We start from the raw sequence: 16,812 nt of genomic DNA, 5'->3' as shown, positions 1-16,812 counted from the left end.
ACTTACCCTCGAAACACAATGAGGCAATAATAAGCCCGCAATTAACATATGGCCTGTGTGAAATGACTGTAAACCGAGGGCCAATTAATCTATGAACGCCACTAATGAGGGTCCTAACTCGGGGGGCTAAGAATGGGGTGTGAGGGGAGGGGAAAAAAAAAAAAAAAAAGGTGCTGGATGGGCAATTACTGGGTTGTTTGCCTCGGAGCCATTGTTGCTATTTGACAGACGTTCGTTCTGGTTTTCAAGCCGGCGGCGTCTGTGGCATCTTGCAAAAATTAGAAAAACTGACGCACACACACACCATCTGAACGGCAAAGATGGAAAGTGGCATGACTAAACGCCGTCCAGCGCGGCGCAAGCGCTCTGAGTGTGAGTGAGACGAGGACGCGGATGGTGACAGCAGTACTTGCGAGGTTTGATTGCTATCAGAGAGAGGAGAGAATGTCAGATCATTTTAATCACGCGATGAATCACCGGAATATATCATCCTTTTTTTTTTTTTTTTTTTTTTTTTAGGATTGCACTTTAGGAAGTGAATTTAACCAAAACTCCAACCAAACTATTTATTTGGCTCATGGATGGAAGTTATGATGTCATCTCAATGATGTCCTCGAAAGGTCACAATGAGAGTGATGATCAGTTTAAGTGATATGGAGAGACACACTGTCCTGTTACTTGGCCAAAATATGTTATTTACAAGACAAGTAACCTTCACAATCTCGCGAGTAAACAAAGCGTGTCACGTTCTGAATAACTGCACTAAGTTTTGTTTCATATTGGAGCTGTCAAAAAAGTCAATGTGTATTTGAGTCACTGTTTGCTGAGGTTTTTTTCTCCAAATCCATACCGCGCTCACCCTACAGCAGCTGCCGTCTCTCAAATGGGTTTTGTTTCGTAGCACCTTGTGGTACAATAACAATAAAACCTTTCTCAATTTCTGACTCTTAATTTCTCTGAAAAGCATAACTGAAGTGGATCGTATAGCATCTTAGCTAGGTTTCATCTTATCATATCGTGTTGCATCTTAACTCATTCACTCCCAGCCATTTTCACAGAAGCAATCCCGTTCGCTCCTGGCTGTTTTACTGGATTTTGACTGATTTTGCAAGGCCCACAGAACATTGTGTTCTATTGCTACAAAAATATGGAACCTATCAAAAGAAAGATTAAAGTCTCTTCTTTCATCAGGAAAAAACAAGTATATTTCTGTTTCCGTTTTGCAGCAATTAGCATTAGAATATAGCATCTATTTAGAATTGTGAGTAATTGAGCTTTTTTTTCCAACATGGGTTGATCTCCTTTGCTCTGCTGCCAACTGCTGGCTGTTGTGTAATAACTACAATTTCTGCAACCGTTCTTTGCAGTTGAGTGGTTGCATCAAAGCCTTCTGTATGCTCTAGCATAGAAAAACAAAAAAACGTATAAATACATCTTTGGGACACTTAAAAAATTTTTTTTTAAAAAGTATTATACTTTTTTGGAAGCAAATGAGTTAATTTGACTAAACTGTATCATATCTTAACCAGTCGACGCTGTTGTTAGCCTTTAGCCACAAGTTAGCTTTCCACAACTTAGAATAAGCACCACAGAAAATAAATTGATAATTTGTGTGAAGCCTACCAGATCTTAATTTGAGCAAACGGATCACACTGGCAGCAGCTTTATATACGTATCACGTTGTCTGAAGTATATGGAGAAAATGCGCATCCCATCATATTCAATCTCACTGATGCAGATGTGCATCAATTATGAGCAGGAACATATGGTAGTGTTCATTTAGGATGTGGTGTTTTTCACCTCTTATTTCCTCACTTATGCGTCTATAGAAGCTTTTACGCAATTAATGGTCCACAGTACACCCAGAAGTCACGACCATAACTTTGCTGCGCATTAACCTGGTAGATGGGTTATTATTACATACCACGTGCGCTACAATGTGGTAAAAAAAAAAAAAGACCAGTTAAGCTTGTGAATATCCATTATCATCATGCATTTGTGTCACGGTTGTTGTATTTTATGCGTTGTTGGGACGATAACACACAATCAAAGGAGAGGAGATTGTGTGTAGGGGGGAAGGCCACTGAGCTGAAAAGGTGACTCCGTTGTTACGCTGAAGGTGGCAGTTATGAGCCATTAAGTGCAACTTCTGTTTTATGCGTCCCTTGTATTTCTATAAAGCACAGGAAGAATACTGGCTTCATCCGAGCAGAAACCATTTAGCAACAAAACTACTGGATTCCATGAAATAGGCAACTGGTTCGGTGCTTCTTCAAGAAGTGCCCGGCAATTATTCGAGGCAGACGTTTGAGTTTCAAATGGTAAACGCACGTCGCTTTTCATTTGTTTTGCGTCCAGTCTAGACGATCAGACAAGCACCGAATGACAAACAGATTTGAACGGATGCGCGCCGTGGAACTAAATGCATGCTTTCAGAGTATTAAGTGACATGATCAAGTATCCCTTTGACATAATATCTCAGCAGCGAATCTAAAAAGGTCAAGCAAGCGTCAGCGAGTGGATCGGCGTGATCTCCGCTGCCTGCCTGTTTAACAGCCAAGGACGGGCGAGAGTGCTCTTTCATGCCCGAACAAAAAGGACGGGAGATGCGCCTTCTCGACCCTCACATTGGCATTGCGCTCATAGAACCGACAAATACGCACGCGCGCGGTCCGAGGGGGGAACGTATAATGCGACTCCTCACTGCTGTATCTTAATTTAATCTCCACCTGCGCGTACGCACACGCACGCGGCCCGCCGTCGTTACGCTGTATCTTAATTTAATCAACGCATGCTTGGACCTGTGTGCTTGTGCGCACAGGTCCAAGCACACAAGGAACACAACACACGCTGTAATATCAACGCAGTGAAAAAGGCGAAAACTTGGTTCATTAAAATAAACGTAGTAAACGATACCAAAAAAAAAAAAAAAAAAGTAGTAGTAGAGCAGTCAGATGTTAAAAACATGATGTATTATGATGCAAATTTTATTCCTGACTGCATATATACACTAGATACTCGATAAGGGCAATATCTCAATATCGTGATATTAAAACTTCCACAATGTTCACAATATTTAAAAGGAACACATCTGTTAAAAAAGTCAGGTTGATTTCCATTTGTGCAGTTCTAGCACCCTCTAGTGGCTAGTTTATTAGTGCAATTTAATTTTCATCAGGGATGTTTTGGTCTTCTATGTTTAAAATCTATGCTCATTGTCAGATGAAGGGGAACCTAATTTGTTTGTGAAGCGATCTTTTGTAAATATCGCCAACGCCCCCACAATATTGTGATATCGTATCGTGATGTTTGGATATCGTTACTTCCCTAATATATACATATATTGTTATCACATATAATGTTGCTGCCTATTCTTTCTCTGTTTGGTTTATTATCTTGTCTATATATTTTTTTTTCATGTATAGTTGCCACTCTAGTGCCAATTTCATTAACAACTGTTATAAATTGATAGTATAATGCCACAAAAAAAAAAAATCCCAAAAATACATTACCCTTAAAAATAAATAGCTTACAGATGCGACTCTCCGTAATTTCTTCTTTGGCAGTTGAAATGTACTCAACACACTTCCTTGACACCAATTACTATTTTCCTAATTAGCCAGGGATTTGGTGTCATCTCGTGGTATTTTAGGTTGTTACAGAAAGAACACAATGATGTAACTGTTTTTTTGTTGTTTGTTTTGTTTTGTTTTTTTAGCATTGCGATTTACAAGTCCAAGAGCATAATTGCCAAAGTTTATGTCTGTGTCATGGTGATCCAAAAAGATTGAACCAAGGCTTGTTTATTGAAATTGTTTTGTTTATGTTTTTGGAAAACATTCAAAAACCGAATTAAGCAATTATGCTAGGAGGCTAACTATATGCAGTATCTGCCAGTGTATCATTTTGACCAATAATGAAATACATCGCAATACCAATATTTTCCCCCAACCCATAAAGAAAGCTATCCTGCTTAATAAACACATCCGCATGTGCAAAATACTTTCACAGCGTGGACCAGCATCTTTTGTTTACCGAAACAATTCCATCCTGTGCTAATGTACGCTCACTTCATTACGATGTCCATTACGACGAGGCCCTAATGGCATCCGTGGCCGCCGTGCATGCATGTGTGAGCGCACATGTGCAAAAGACGCCATTGTGCAGAGGTCGTCGTTTAAGGGCTACTGCTGAAGAGGAGCTGACAAGGGCTGTTGGAGCGGGTGGAGCGACGGGGGAAGGGAGGGAGAACTGATTACAGGTAATGAGATAGCGGGAATTACGTCACCAAACAGCACACCAACACAACCGTTAATCAATATACCAATTTGATTACACTAGAAACGGGTAATTACTTGAGCGCGCTAATGTTTGAAGGTGAAAATGCATTTTGATTTGAAAGATTAGATACCTTAACATCGCTTTGCGATGAAATAACGCCGCTTGATAATAAGGACGTTAATCAGATTAGTCAGAAATGGGACCGTGGGTTGTGGGGGGGGGGAAATGCATCCGTGTGCTGTATGTTCCTGGCTTAATTTTAATTTGATAATCAGTAATGGGCACCAGGAAGCGTCCCAAATCTGGTACGAGGGCAGATCCCTCCACTAAATGACTTGTGATTGGCCTGCTGGTGTCTGGACTGCTTTAATGTTCCAATCGGTCATTTGTAGCAACTGCTAGCCACCTGCTACTCAAATGTCGCTCTGCATTGTACTACAACTACAGGTGCAAGTACATGCAATATTTTTGGCCAACGTGATGCTAATTTTGGTTTTTTGATGCACCGGAATAGAAACAAATAATTAAAAATACAACTGAGCATCAGGCTAGCTAGCTAGCGCTTACTTTATGTGAAAATGTCAAGTGGCAGAAAAGTCCTCTGCCAAGGGTTTCTGCAGGTATCAAATCGAACTTAATATTTTTTTAATGATGTTTTATTGTAATGCACCTTAATGCAAAAATAATTTAATGCCCAAGTCATACTGCAAATACGCACACGTGCACATATACATATTTATCAGGACTGCAAGTCGATTCCAATTATCATAACTAATTGAATGAATCAATAGTTAAAACTCCCAATTAATTTATTATAAATTAATCAAAGTATGTTCTGTCACTAGGTGGCATGAGCGTTTCATGTTGGACATTGGTCACAGCAACACTACATTTTTCTTTTCAAATTAAGTGCAATTGGCATTTGGAACATGAAGTAATTCGTGGACTCCATTTTGTTCATTGTAAATTACAACTAGCAACCAGTCCCCACAAATATAAATATATGTATTTTTAGCACATTTAATATTAAAAAATTGTGTAATAGCTTTGCACAACGCTGTATGCAAAATAAAGCATGAACAAGTATTTAAATTCTGAATGTTTCTCAACGTCATATTTAATGCTTCTTAACTCATTTGCTCCCAATAACATGTAAATGTTTTTTTTAAATGTTTTAAGTGTCCCAAAGACGTAATTATACGTTTTTTTGTTTTGTTTTTTATGCTACAGCATACAGAAGGCTTTGATGCAGCCGAACAACTGCAAAGAACGGTTGCAGAAATGGTAGTTATTACACAAACGGCCAGCAGGTGGCAGCAGAGCAAAGGAGATCAACCAGAGCCATGTAGAAAAAAAGCTCAATTACTTACAATTTTGGATTTGTGAAAACTGAAGAAACTTAGCTCTCTTCTAATGCTAATTGCTGCAAAACGGAAACAAATAGAAACATGCTTTTTCTTCCTGATGAAAGAAGAGACTTTAATCTTTCTTTTGATGGGTTCCATGCTTTTATAGCAATAGAACACAATATTCTGTGGGCCTTGCAAAATCAGTCAAAATCCAGTAAAACAGCCGGGAGCGAACAGAATTGCTTCTGTGAAAATGGCTGGGAGTGAATGAGTTAAATGCCCTTTAAGGACTTGATTTTAGAAAAATTAATTTAATGGCTTAACACTTTTTTTAATTAATAACCCATGAAAACCATGTCTGTAAACTGGTTGATTGAAAACATCCCCCAAACACGGGATTAACAATTAGTCAACTTGCAAGTTTTCAATGTCGATGCAAAGTAGTAAAGTCAAATTCAGTCCAACAAGATCTTCACTCCCCAAAAACCCTGACTCGGCATTTTTGCTGTTTGCTGCCAAAGCAACCATTTGAGGCAGAAATGTATCACAATTTATGAATTTGTATGAGCACTGACCTCCTTCCGTTGCTCTAACTGCATTCAAAAACCCTTGCTGTCCATTTTGCTTACAACTGGGAAAAGAGGCGGCTAAGTGGGGATGGTCCTCCTACACCGGGGGGGTGAATTGACCCTGTCAGCAGTAATCATGCTGGAGGCGCACTTTCTGACCGACACTGCACAACAGTTTCCTTTTTTTTTCTCCCAGCACTAAGGAAAAAGAACAAGAATCTAACTTTTAAGGCTCATGTTGGGGAAGGGCAGCTGATCTCTTAAGGTCAGACAATCACCACTTACGACTGCACCATTAAAAAAAAAAAAAAAAAAAAAAGTCACGATGAGTCACAATTAGATGCAAATGTACCTCAGAGGTTATACTTCAAATACGAGCGGCACTCTCGTAGCTTTCAACTTTGATTACCCAATTAGGGGAAAAAGGTGAGTGAAAGTCAGTGGGGCCTTAATGTGATCCAAATCCCATTAATTTCCCCCTAATGTGTATATGCTTATCTGTAGTGTCCTTCTGACTTCTCCTTGACAGCAATAATGACTCACCGAAACGTTGGCAGACAGTTACAGATACACGCATTGTTTGAAAGTCGGGGTTAAAAAAACCTCAACTCATCGGCGCTGCCCTCCATTTATGATTTGTTTTTATGTCGCTCTATTAATCACGCCGTCTGATTTCATTAAAAGGAAAACCCAGAGGCAGATGTGCTAATTGCTAACTTTCAACCTTGATTGTAAAAGATGGCGAAACAAGAGAAATACATGAAAAATGACAATTAACTCATTCACTGCCAGCACAGTAAAAATTAATCTTTGACGTCTATAGTCGTCTATGGCAGTGAATGTGTTAATAATTTGGGGATGAAAATTACTTGATGGGGAAAATTTAACTCTCATTTCTTCTTGTATTGACATTTGACCCCACTATGCTTCGAAAAGCACAATGATATTCAGGAAAGCCGTTGGAATAGCAGAGTTGAGCCATTATTATGTTCAGCGTGTGTGTGCGTGTGATACTCACAGCTGGCACTGGTCCCCTTTGATGCCCTTGGTGGTGCAGAAGCACTTGCCAGTTAGCACCTGGCACATACTCGCATGGCCGTTGCACTTACAGGCTGGATGGGGACAGATGGTGAGAACATGGAAAAGCGTCGATGAGAGACTGACATCAACAACAACAACAACAACAACAAAAAAAGGTTGGCAAATACTTGGCTGTTTTTCTTTTGGTATTAAACCACTGTCAAAGGTGAAGGGGGAGGGTCTTCCCAGTCAACCCCCCTTAAATAATCGTGAGAAGCATCATGGACATATGAGATGTGGGCGTCCTGAGGGGGGAGGGGGGGTTCAATCGGGCCCCAATTCCCACAATACTTTGAAAGATTATAGTGTCCGATTGCTCCCTGCCTTCAAGTCAATGTATTGATGTATAACAGACAAGAACAAAGGAGTGGCATATACTGGATTTTTTTTATTTTATTTTTTATTTTTTTAATGTACTACAATCGGTGGTGTCGTGGTCGCTGGAGAAGTGGCTATGCTCAAAATTTGCACCTTTTTTTTTTAGTTTTTAGTTTTAAAGTAGTCCAGAAAAATGACTGCAGTGCAAGGTTATTCTAGTTAACTAAAACTAAAACTAAAATTCGAAAAACAATTTTGTTAACGAGATAAACATGAAAATGCTTTAAAAAAAAAAAAGAAAACTAACTAAAACAAATATCATCATCGAGCAGCAGCCAATAGAAAAGCACCTTCAGATGAGGTCGCTCCCATGTTTTTTTTTTTTTTTTTTTGTTTTTTTAATATTGCGCACAAGTAATGCACATTTTTTTAAAACTAAAACTAATACTGAAACTAATTAAAACTAAACTAAAACTGAATATTTATTAAACAACTAAAAAATGTCAAACAGGTAAATCTGACAGTCTGACTGGTCAAACTCAGATAAAAGCATAAAATTCCATGTCAAACTTATTGCATGTCTTTGCAATATGTATATTGCATAGGCCAATATCGCGATATTGATATTTTTTCGATATATTGTGCAGCCCTAGTAAACACATTGTTGTTGAATGTGGGAAAGAAGAGTTGGCTTGAGTGCCGCAGCGTCCTTTCGTTACGTGTGCTTCGCTACGCTTTCAAACACGGAGGTGCATCACGGTGGGGGTCAGTGGGCACGATGCAAACCAATCTTTGCCCATTCCCACCCCTGAATATGTCAGATGACATCAAAAGCATGACAATGCACGCGTCACGCCGAAGAAGCCGTTTGGCTAATTGCTATTAATTAATTGCAGCCTCATTTCAAACGGTGATTGAGGAGGGGATCGTGATTTGGTTCCTCTGCAGGCTTTGGCGGGACATGAATATTTCCCTCGTTGATGAGCACCTGTGTAAGCTTTACAGGTTGCAGTGATTTGCCTATGCATGAACAGATGTTATCTCACGTCCAATACTCACAGCTGTGTGTGTGCTTTTTTTTTTTTTTGTTTTTTTTATAAATTCCCAGCAACATCCAGTTTCGAGGCAATGCTTTTCAACGATGAACACACAAAATAAAAATGAAAAAGATATAAAGACTGCACCTCAAATAGACTACATAGAATAGAATACATAGGCCAAAAAACTCATTTATGCCATTTGCTGGTGGTCTTAAAAACACACCCATCCCTTTTATGAAATGCCTGCTACTCAATGGAGAAAATGTTTTTTATCGAAATGTAAGCAAAAGCTCCAAAAACAGAACATTTGACCTTCCCTCTCACATCGCTGCTCGCTAAAATGTCAGCCAAACACTGTGATCCTTGATATTTGCTTGTCTTTTGATGAAAATTGCGTTTCAACTCACAATGACTGAAAAGAAAACAGCCTCTGCTTGTTTGGGACATTTAGCCTGAAGCCATATGCATTTATAGTGCCAAGATAAAACGGATCCAGGCCGTCTAAGTGATGCCCAATAGTGCCATCTGTTGGATAAGACATGCCACGACCGCATATGAATGCTGCAGATGTTTGTTTTCAAGTCAAACAACAGATCAGGCAAAACATATTGTTTCAACTAATCAACAGTGAGACCTTTGACAGGGGACTCACCTTGGCATTTGCCGCCGTTGGTGGGGTCGCCGTGGTAACCGGCCATGCAGGTCTGACAGTGAAGGCCCGTGGTCAGGTTGCGGCACTGCTCGCACACGCTGCCGTTCACGCACGTGCTGTGGCCGTTACACTGGCACGCTGCGGAGGGGAGGCGGGGCACAGCGTCATGTGACACCTTTGCTAATCAGCCAACATGTACATCTGGAAAGTTTAACTACTGACACTTAAGGCTTTTTAATATCAGAAAAATACTTCTGATACAACAAATTATTCTATCAAAGATATGTTCTGTTAAGACACTTGTACTTTTACTCGAGTAATTTTAGTGAGTTTTAGTTAGTAAATGATCAAATTTGGAGGACAAATATTGCTGTCACAACAAAAACTGAAAGCCATTGAACAAACTTTTTTTAAAAAGGGTCTGCAAATAGCATTTTCAGTATACATTTCTTCCCATCCATCCATAACAAATTTGCAATTTTTTTTAATTCTACTGTACATTTAACAATTCATGTTTTTTTTTTTGTGAAAACAAAAAACATTTTAATTATTTAGCGTTTTTATACTTTAAAACCGAAGTGAAGTTTTCATACCAACATTGTAGCACTCTTGTGGAAATAAAATATATGTTTTCAAATTGTAAATATATTTGAATATTTTTAATAACTTAATAATTAAAAAATAATAATTTACTTTCATTTTATTTTCAATTTTATTTTTTTTCCCTAATAACCCCCCCCCCCCCAAAAAAAAAACAGTTTATTTAAAAGAGTAATTTTATCGTAGGACTCTTGGGGAAATAAAATATTTTTCAAATTGTAAATATATTTTAATATTTTTATTTTTATAAAATTAAAAATTAAAAAAATAATTTACTTTCATTTTTATTTCCCATTTAAAATTACTTCAAAGACACTATGTTCTAAAAATAACAGTTTAAAATTGGAACATTGTCGCACTCTTGTGTAAATAAAATATGTTTTCAAATTGTAAATATATTTGAATATTTTTAATAACTTAATAATTAAAAAAAATACTTTAATGTTTATTTCCCATTTAAAATCACTTCCAAGACACTATGTTCTAAAAATAACAGTTTAAGAGTGGAGTTTTAACACTAACATTGTACCACTCTTGGGGATATAAAGTATATATTTTCAAATTGTAAATATATTTGAATATGTTTAATAACAATTTAAAAAAAAAATTACTTTCATTTTTATTTCCCATTTAAAATCACTTCCAATACACTATGTTCTAATAATAACAGTTTAAAAGTGGAACATTGTAGCACTCTTGGGGAAATAAAATATGTTTTCAAATTGTAAATATATTTGAATAGTTTTTTTAATCATAAAGTAATTTTTAAAAAATTATTTTACTTTCATTTTTATTTCCCATTTTAATGTTTTTCCTAATTTAAAATCATTTCCAAGACACTCTTTATGTTCTAAAAATAACAGTTGAAAAAAAGTCATGTGAAATTCAGCTTGTCCTATCATAAAACATAATATCAATGCTTTAAAAGATATTTATTTATAAATCAACCTGCAGTGAGTTTCTTATCCGGTTACTTTCCATGACCAGCATAAGCATAATGTTGCACAAGTCCGTAGGGAGGGATCAACTTCCGCGCGTGTGCCGTAACAAGACACCCGATTCAAGAGCAGCTTTTTTTAAAAACCCGAGACGCGCGCGTCAATACGCAACCCCAACAAGGAAGTGGCTTTCTCACCGGGGCAATGAATGAAGGACCACTCGTAGCCTTTGTCTTTGGGGCAGATGCCCGGTTCCAGGCTCAAGTCGTGCGACTGGCCCTGCTTGGCCGGCCTCTTCATGGGCCCCCTGTACGAGCCCTCCGTGCACAGGCCCTTGCCCGTGCTGCTGGGGTCTCCGCACCAGCCGCACTCGGGCTGCTCCAGGCACTGGCCGCACGTCCGCAGACCCGAGCAGTTCTGAGCTGAAGGGGACACAACGCAAGGAAGAGACATTTTGAAGGTGAAACTTTTTTTTTTTTTTTTTTTTATTCCATTCTAAAATTACGAGTGAAAATCTCGCCTCCCGTTTGAGGGCATTTTTGCACATTTCATTTCCAGGGTCACCTTGACGCCAACAACTGCATTGTGCAGCGTTGGAGAGGGTTTTCATTCCGCTGGATTTCTCAGCCTTGGACAGATTAAGGTGCTTTAAAGTGCTTGACGCCAGGGCATTAACGCGTTATCTGTTAAGCTGTCAGAACAACAGATGTGAGAGCAGATACACGGAGAAGTGTTTTGGTTTTTAAAGAGTGGATGACGAGGAAAAAAAAAAAAAGGCAGGGAATGAGCGCCAAGTAGCACCACGATCACCCCGAGCTACAAAAGGGGCTTCGATCCACTCGCAGAGCCAACTTTGGCGGCCGCTGTAATTGCCTGGACGAGACGCGCGTTACTTGCCACTTTGGCCGCCAGATGAAGAAGCACTTCTGGGCAGAGAATGTCGTCGCCATCTTAAAGAGGCAAACGCTGAGTGCTTTTTTTTTTTTTTTTTAAACCTCCCTTTATGTCAAACAAATCTCCAGCGAGTCTGCTAATGGATGTGTCGCCATGACAACAAGCGGCCATTTAATTGTGTTGTGACGGGCAAGGGTGGAGGGCTTTAAGTGGCAGACGCCGTGGATCGAGGCGGTCTAAGCGCGACAAATGAGGAGGGTTGGGGGTTTTTTCTCCCCTCTTTTCTAGTCACAAAAAAACCATACTGGAATCAATAGGAAATAAAAACAACTTCAGCATGGATTTTGACAGCTAAATCAATTCCAGCAAGCAACTCAATCTGTCTGGCAAGCATGTAAAAATTAATCTTTTAAGGTTGAGACGTACGATCATGCAACTGACACAGCTTTTAAATTTTTGAGAGAAATATGATGTTGAGGTCAAATGTCAACTTGTGATGAGCTTGTTCAACATCGTTAGGTTTGTTTGAAGGTGTCTTAACTCTTTGTTTTTACATTTTTTCCCCATCTTTCAGAATCCCTGCACAATCGAATGAGACAATACAAAAAACGGTATTGTCTAATATCAGACGTTCAAAATAAAATAACCTTTCAACCACACTAAACACTTTCGCTCAAAACAAGCACAAAATAAGTTGAGTGTGACAGCTAAAAAAAAAAAAAAAAAAAAAAAAAAAAGTCAATATTTGTCCAATTAAAGTGTAGTAAAACTTACTTCAGTGGTGTGCGTTTATTTTGAATTGATTTTTGACAGCATGCTACGCCAGTGGGGCATCAACTTGTGTGGAATAGCCTGTTGAACCCTTTTGACACAACACAACAGCAAGTTCTAAGTGCCAGCCATTCGATAAAGGCGGGGAGAAACGCTATAAAATTCAAGAAAGAGATTGGAAAACGTCCTCTACTCTCCTCACTGTGTATGCCAGGAAAAATAAAAGTGATGTTAAATGCTCATTGATCCATTTAAGTAGTCTTTTCTATTGATTGTACACCATTATTTATAAGCTATAGCTATTCTTTAAAAAATAAATAAATAAATAAAATGCATTTTTGTTATTATTTTTGGGTTTATGGAACGGATGAATTGAATTTATATAATTTCCTGTGGGAAATTTTGCTTTGGATTTCGTACAATTCGGCTGTAGTAAGACTTCTGGAACGGATTAATCATTCCACTGTGTTGTAAGGATGTCACGATAACCAAACAACACGAAACACTATATTATCACGATGTGAAGGTCACGATGCGATAATTATCAGTGGTGAGATTGGCGATATAAAAGAAGGTCACAATACTGTGTTTAAAAAAACAGCAATGCATATAAATAACCTACAATCACTAATAACACTTAATAAAGTATGTTATTATTATTACTTGTGAAAATTAAACTCCAATAAAAAACTAGCCACCTGAGGGTGCTAGAACTGCACAAATGGAAATCAACTTGACTTTTTAATAGATGTGCTGCTTTTTATATCGTGACACACAATGACAATATTGTGGCAGTTTTAATATCGCGATATCGTTACATCCCTACTGTATTGTAACATTCCTTGCTGTCATACATGCTATTTACATTACCTTCTCCATCACCGGTTCACAAAAAAAAAAAAAAAAAAAAATGCCACAGAATCAAACCTACAAATTGGTGCTAACTTCTATTTAAATCTAGGTTCTATTTACCTTCTCCTCACTTTCTTTAATAAATGTCTCCAAGGCCACAAACGCTAGCGAGCAAGTCAATTTGCAGCTCAGTCACCAGGGAAATCAAACATAGCGAGAGGGACGCTGCGTGCAACTAATTGGGCATAACAAAGCCCTTTAAACACCTCTTGAACCCAAATCACAAAACACTAACACGAGAGGTTAGTTTCCACATTTTCTCCAACAGCGGATTAGAGACGAGGCGCTCACCCAGGCAGTCTCCCGTCTGCCACTCCAGACACTGGCCGTAGGGGAAGGAGATGACGTAGGCGGTGGAGTCCACGCAGCGCTGGGCGCTGCTGCACCACATGCACTCCATGGCTTGGCTGGTGCAGTTGGTGCAGGTGGTGTGCACCGAGCACGGCTTCTTGCAGGGCAGGCGGGAGCTCTGATTGGGGTTTCCTGTGTGGGACAAAACGACAGGAGGGGGTTTATTTCCGCAAGGAAATTGTGGAGTGCTTCCTCACATTCGGTGGAGATAGTTTCCTCTTGAGATATTTGGCATTTTTACGAATATCAGCCTTTTTTTTTTTTTTTTAATCTGATGGCCAATATAAGGTACATCTAAAACCATTTTTAAATTTTGTATTAAAAAAAAATATATTTACTGTAGAAAACTATGGTATTTACTTGTTTAAGTTTCCATTTAACTTTTAGCTCCCTGAACATTTTGTTAGAAATGTAAAAGAATGTCTATTGTCTAAGATAAAAAATAAATAGATGGGAAAAAAAATCTACATTTTGAAAAGCCCCCAAAAAATTCTTCATTAAACATATTTTTAAGACATTACAAAACAGTCAAGACTGGCATTTGTATTTTAAAAAATTTTGATGGCAACATTTTCTTTTCCCCCTTTTTACTGAAAATAAGTATTGGCTCCAAATATCTGTTATCGGCCTCCTTGTCTACTAATAATTAGTATCAATATCGGCCCAGAAAAAAAAACAACAACAACACAACAACAACAATCTGTCTCTCTCTAGTTTTATGTTGGGTAAAAAAAAAAAATCCAAAAAAAAATAAATAAATCGAATAATCAATATTGAATCGGTTTTCCTTTTTGAGCACAACATTTTTTCCCAGAAATTTTTAAGAAAATTGAAATTTAAAAGGCCGATTTTTTTTTTTTTTTTGTATCTTCCTGTTTTCTTGAAGTTTACAATTCACATGAATTTAAAAGTATTTTCTTACATTTATGAAAGACCTGACCTTCTGCACTATTGGACAATTCCGAATCTTTTTAATTTATATTTACAATTATTTGAATTAGAATTATGACAATATTCTCATCTCATCCTTGCTGCTGTCAATATTTGTGTAACGCTTAACTGATTGTAACACGTGTTACTTTCATTATCATCTGCAAAATTCATCTTCTGCAAAATTTACTTTGGAACCGAATATTTGTGGAGTTATCACTACATCATTGATATTTACGAAGAATTGACGTTCCATAATTAATCGATATCGGATTGAAGTGAAGTGAAACGAATCGAGGAAAATTTGAAATCGAGTCAAACTGAACTCTTGTGAATCAAAATGGAATCATTTGAGGAAATTAGAATCAATACCCAGCCCGAATCAATTGTGACGACGCCTCCACGGTCTCGCCGTCACTCACCCGTGGCCTTCTCGCAGATGAGGCCGTGCGCGGTGGCGGTGCACGGGTTGGCCCTGAGGCCCGACACCTGCGGCTCCTCCAGATAGGCGCAGAAGCCCGAGTCGCTGGGCTCGCCGGGCAGCCAGCGCAGGCTGCTGTTGGTGAACGGCGACATGTCCTCCCAGCCCCAGTACGACACGTTGATCTTCCTCAGGCCCACCCAGGGCGACAAACTCTGAGGGCACACAACACATTGAACTCATGAGTAACCGCCGTGACTGCGCTGCTCTGTTGCACCGTTTAAAAATGCATCGCGTTTCATTCAGAGTAATGAGAACGATATTTAAAAAAAAAAAAAAAAAAGGCAGAAGAAATAATTTCACAGATGATTTCTCCACTTGCCTTCAGGGCTTGAATCTCAAATGTAAAAGGGAGGAATTTCAGACTGACAAAAAACAACATCCTCGGGATTTGCAACAAACAACTTGAAATCAGCAGGAGGGGGGGGGGGGGGCGCGTTCATCACCAGAATTGGGAGCCTTGTTTGTGTGCCGAGAACTTCTCCCAAGGACAAAATCAGCTTGATGAGCATTTAATGCTGTAGTGACCAATTTTCATGGCTCTTCGATACAAAATATTACACACACTGGGGATGCACGATAATATCGGCGGCCGATAATTCTCGACCAATCTGACGTCATACAGAGGAACCAGATAATAAAGAAATCCGTCGAAAATTATCAACAATTATCGACCAATTTGATTTCATATAGATAAACCAGCCAATAAAGAAATCCAGCGATAATAGACATGCCACGTCGGTCCATTTGTTGTGGCTCATATCGATAAAATTCAGCTTCATGGTGCTTTACATTAGGGGTGGGAACCTCTGGCTACCTCACGATACAATACGATACGATACGATACGATACGCGGTACAAGGCTCACGACGATTATTTCATGATATGACGATACTGTGATTATCGATATATTGCTCAGGTATTTAATCCACAATAATCTGCGATAACTAATAATAATAATGATAATAAATATATAATAAAAATAAAAATTTGAAAAAAAATCACAATATAATAAAAATAATATAAATAAATATAAATAAAATAAAAATACATAATATAATATATAAATATGCATAATATATAAAATATAACTAAAAAAAATATATATATATAATATAAAAAATAATTATTAAAAAAAAAATAGTCTTCTTCACCCACCACTCTTATGAGGCGCTCTCCCTCGTGGCCCGTCAAGTAATTGCTCAATAAGTCATGAACAATGGAGACGTTATAGTGGTTCTATATTAACTACAAATATCGCGATAGTTGCATAGATGTATCGATAACTTATCAGGAGATAAAGTATCACAATATCGATATATTGTCACACTCCTACTTTACATACATTGAAACATTGTGTCAAGTTTACACAACATTTCAATGCATTTGTACATGTTATAGACTTATAGTAGGACTCGAAAGTATATTTGTATTCAGGTTAATATTGCAAACAATTATCAGCTTTCTTATCGGTTATCGACATCGGCACCCCTAAATTATTGGTGTATCGGTTAAAAATAGCATTATCGTGCATCCCGATTACACACACACACACAACACAGAACCTCTTCAAGACTATATAAACCTTTGTTTGTGGACATTTCTGAGAAGTTGTGCTATGGATTAGAACAAAAGGATTTATCCAT

General features: G+C 38.2%; 1 protein-coding gene across 1 annotated transcript in view; it reads right to left on the bottom strand.

The window, feature by feature from the left end:
* Nucleotides 1-16,812, bottom strand: part of atrnl1b (attractin-like 1b) — a 51,622-nt gene that overhangs the window by 22,279 nt on the left and 12,531 nt on the right. The window contains exons 16-20 of the mRNA XM_077502823.1: nt 15,108-15,321; nt 13,696-13,887; nt 11,025-11,249; nt 9,290-9,427; nt 7,218-7,311 (exon numbers count right to left, since the gene is read on the bottom strand). Coding sequence (XP_077358949.1) covers nt 7,218-7,311; nt 9,290-9,427; nt 11,025-11,249; nt 13,696-13,887; nt 15,108-15,321 — 863 coding nt within the window. The remainder of the gene's footprint in view (nt 1-7,217; nt 7,312-9,289; nt 9,428-11,024; nt 11,250-13,695; nt 13,888-15,107; nt 15,322-16,812) is intronic.

The sequence above is a fragment of the Festucalex cinctus genome, chromosome 17 (genome assembly GCF_051991245.1).
Source record: "Festucalex cinctus isolate MCC-2025b chromosome 17, RoL_Fcin_1.0, whole genome shotgun sequence".
Taxonomy (NCBI): domain Eukaryota; kingdom Metazoa; phylum Chordata; class Actinopteri; order Syngnathiformes; family Syngnathidae; genus Festucalex; species Festucalex cinctus.
Note: the sequence above shows the minus strand (reverse complement) of the source record. Positions and strands in the feature narration are given on the sequence as shown.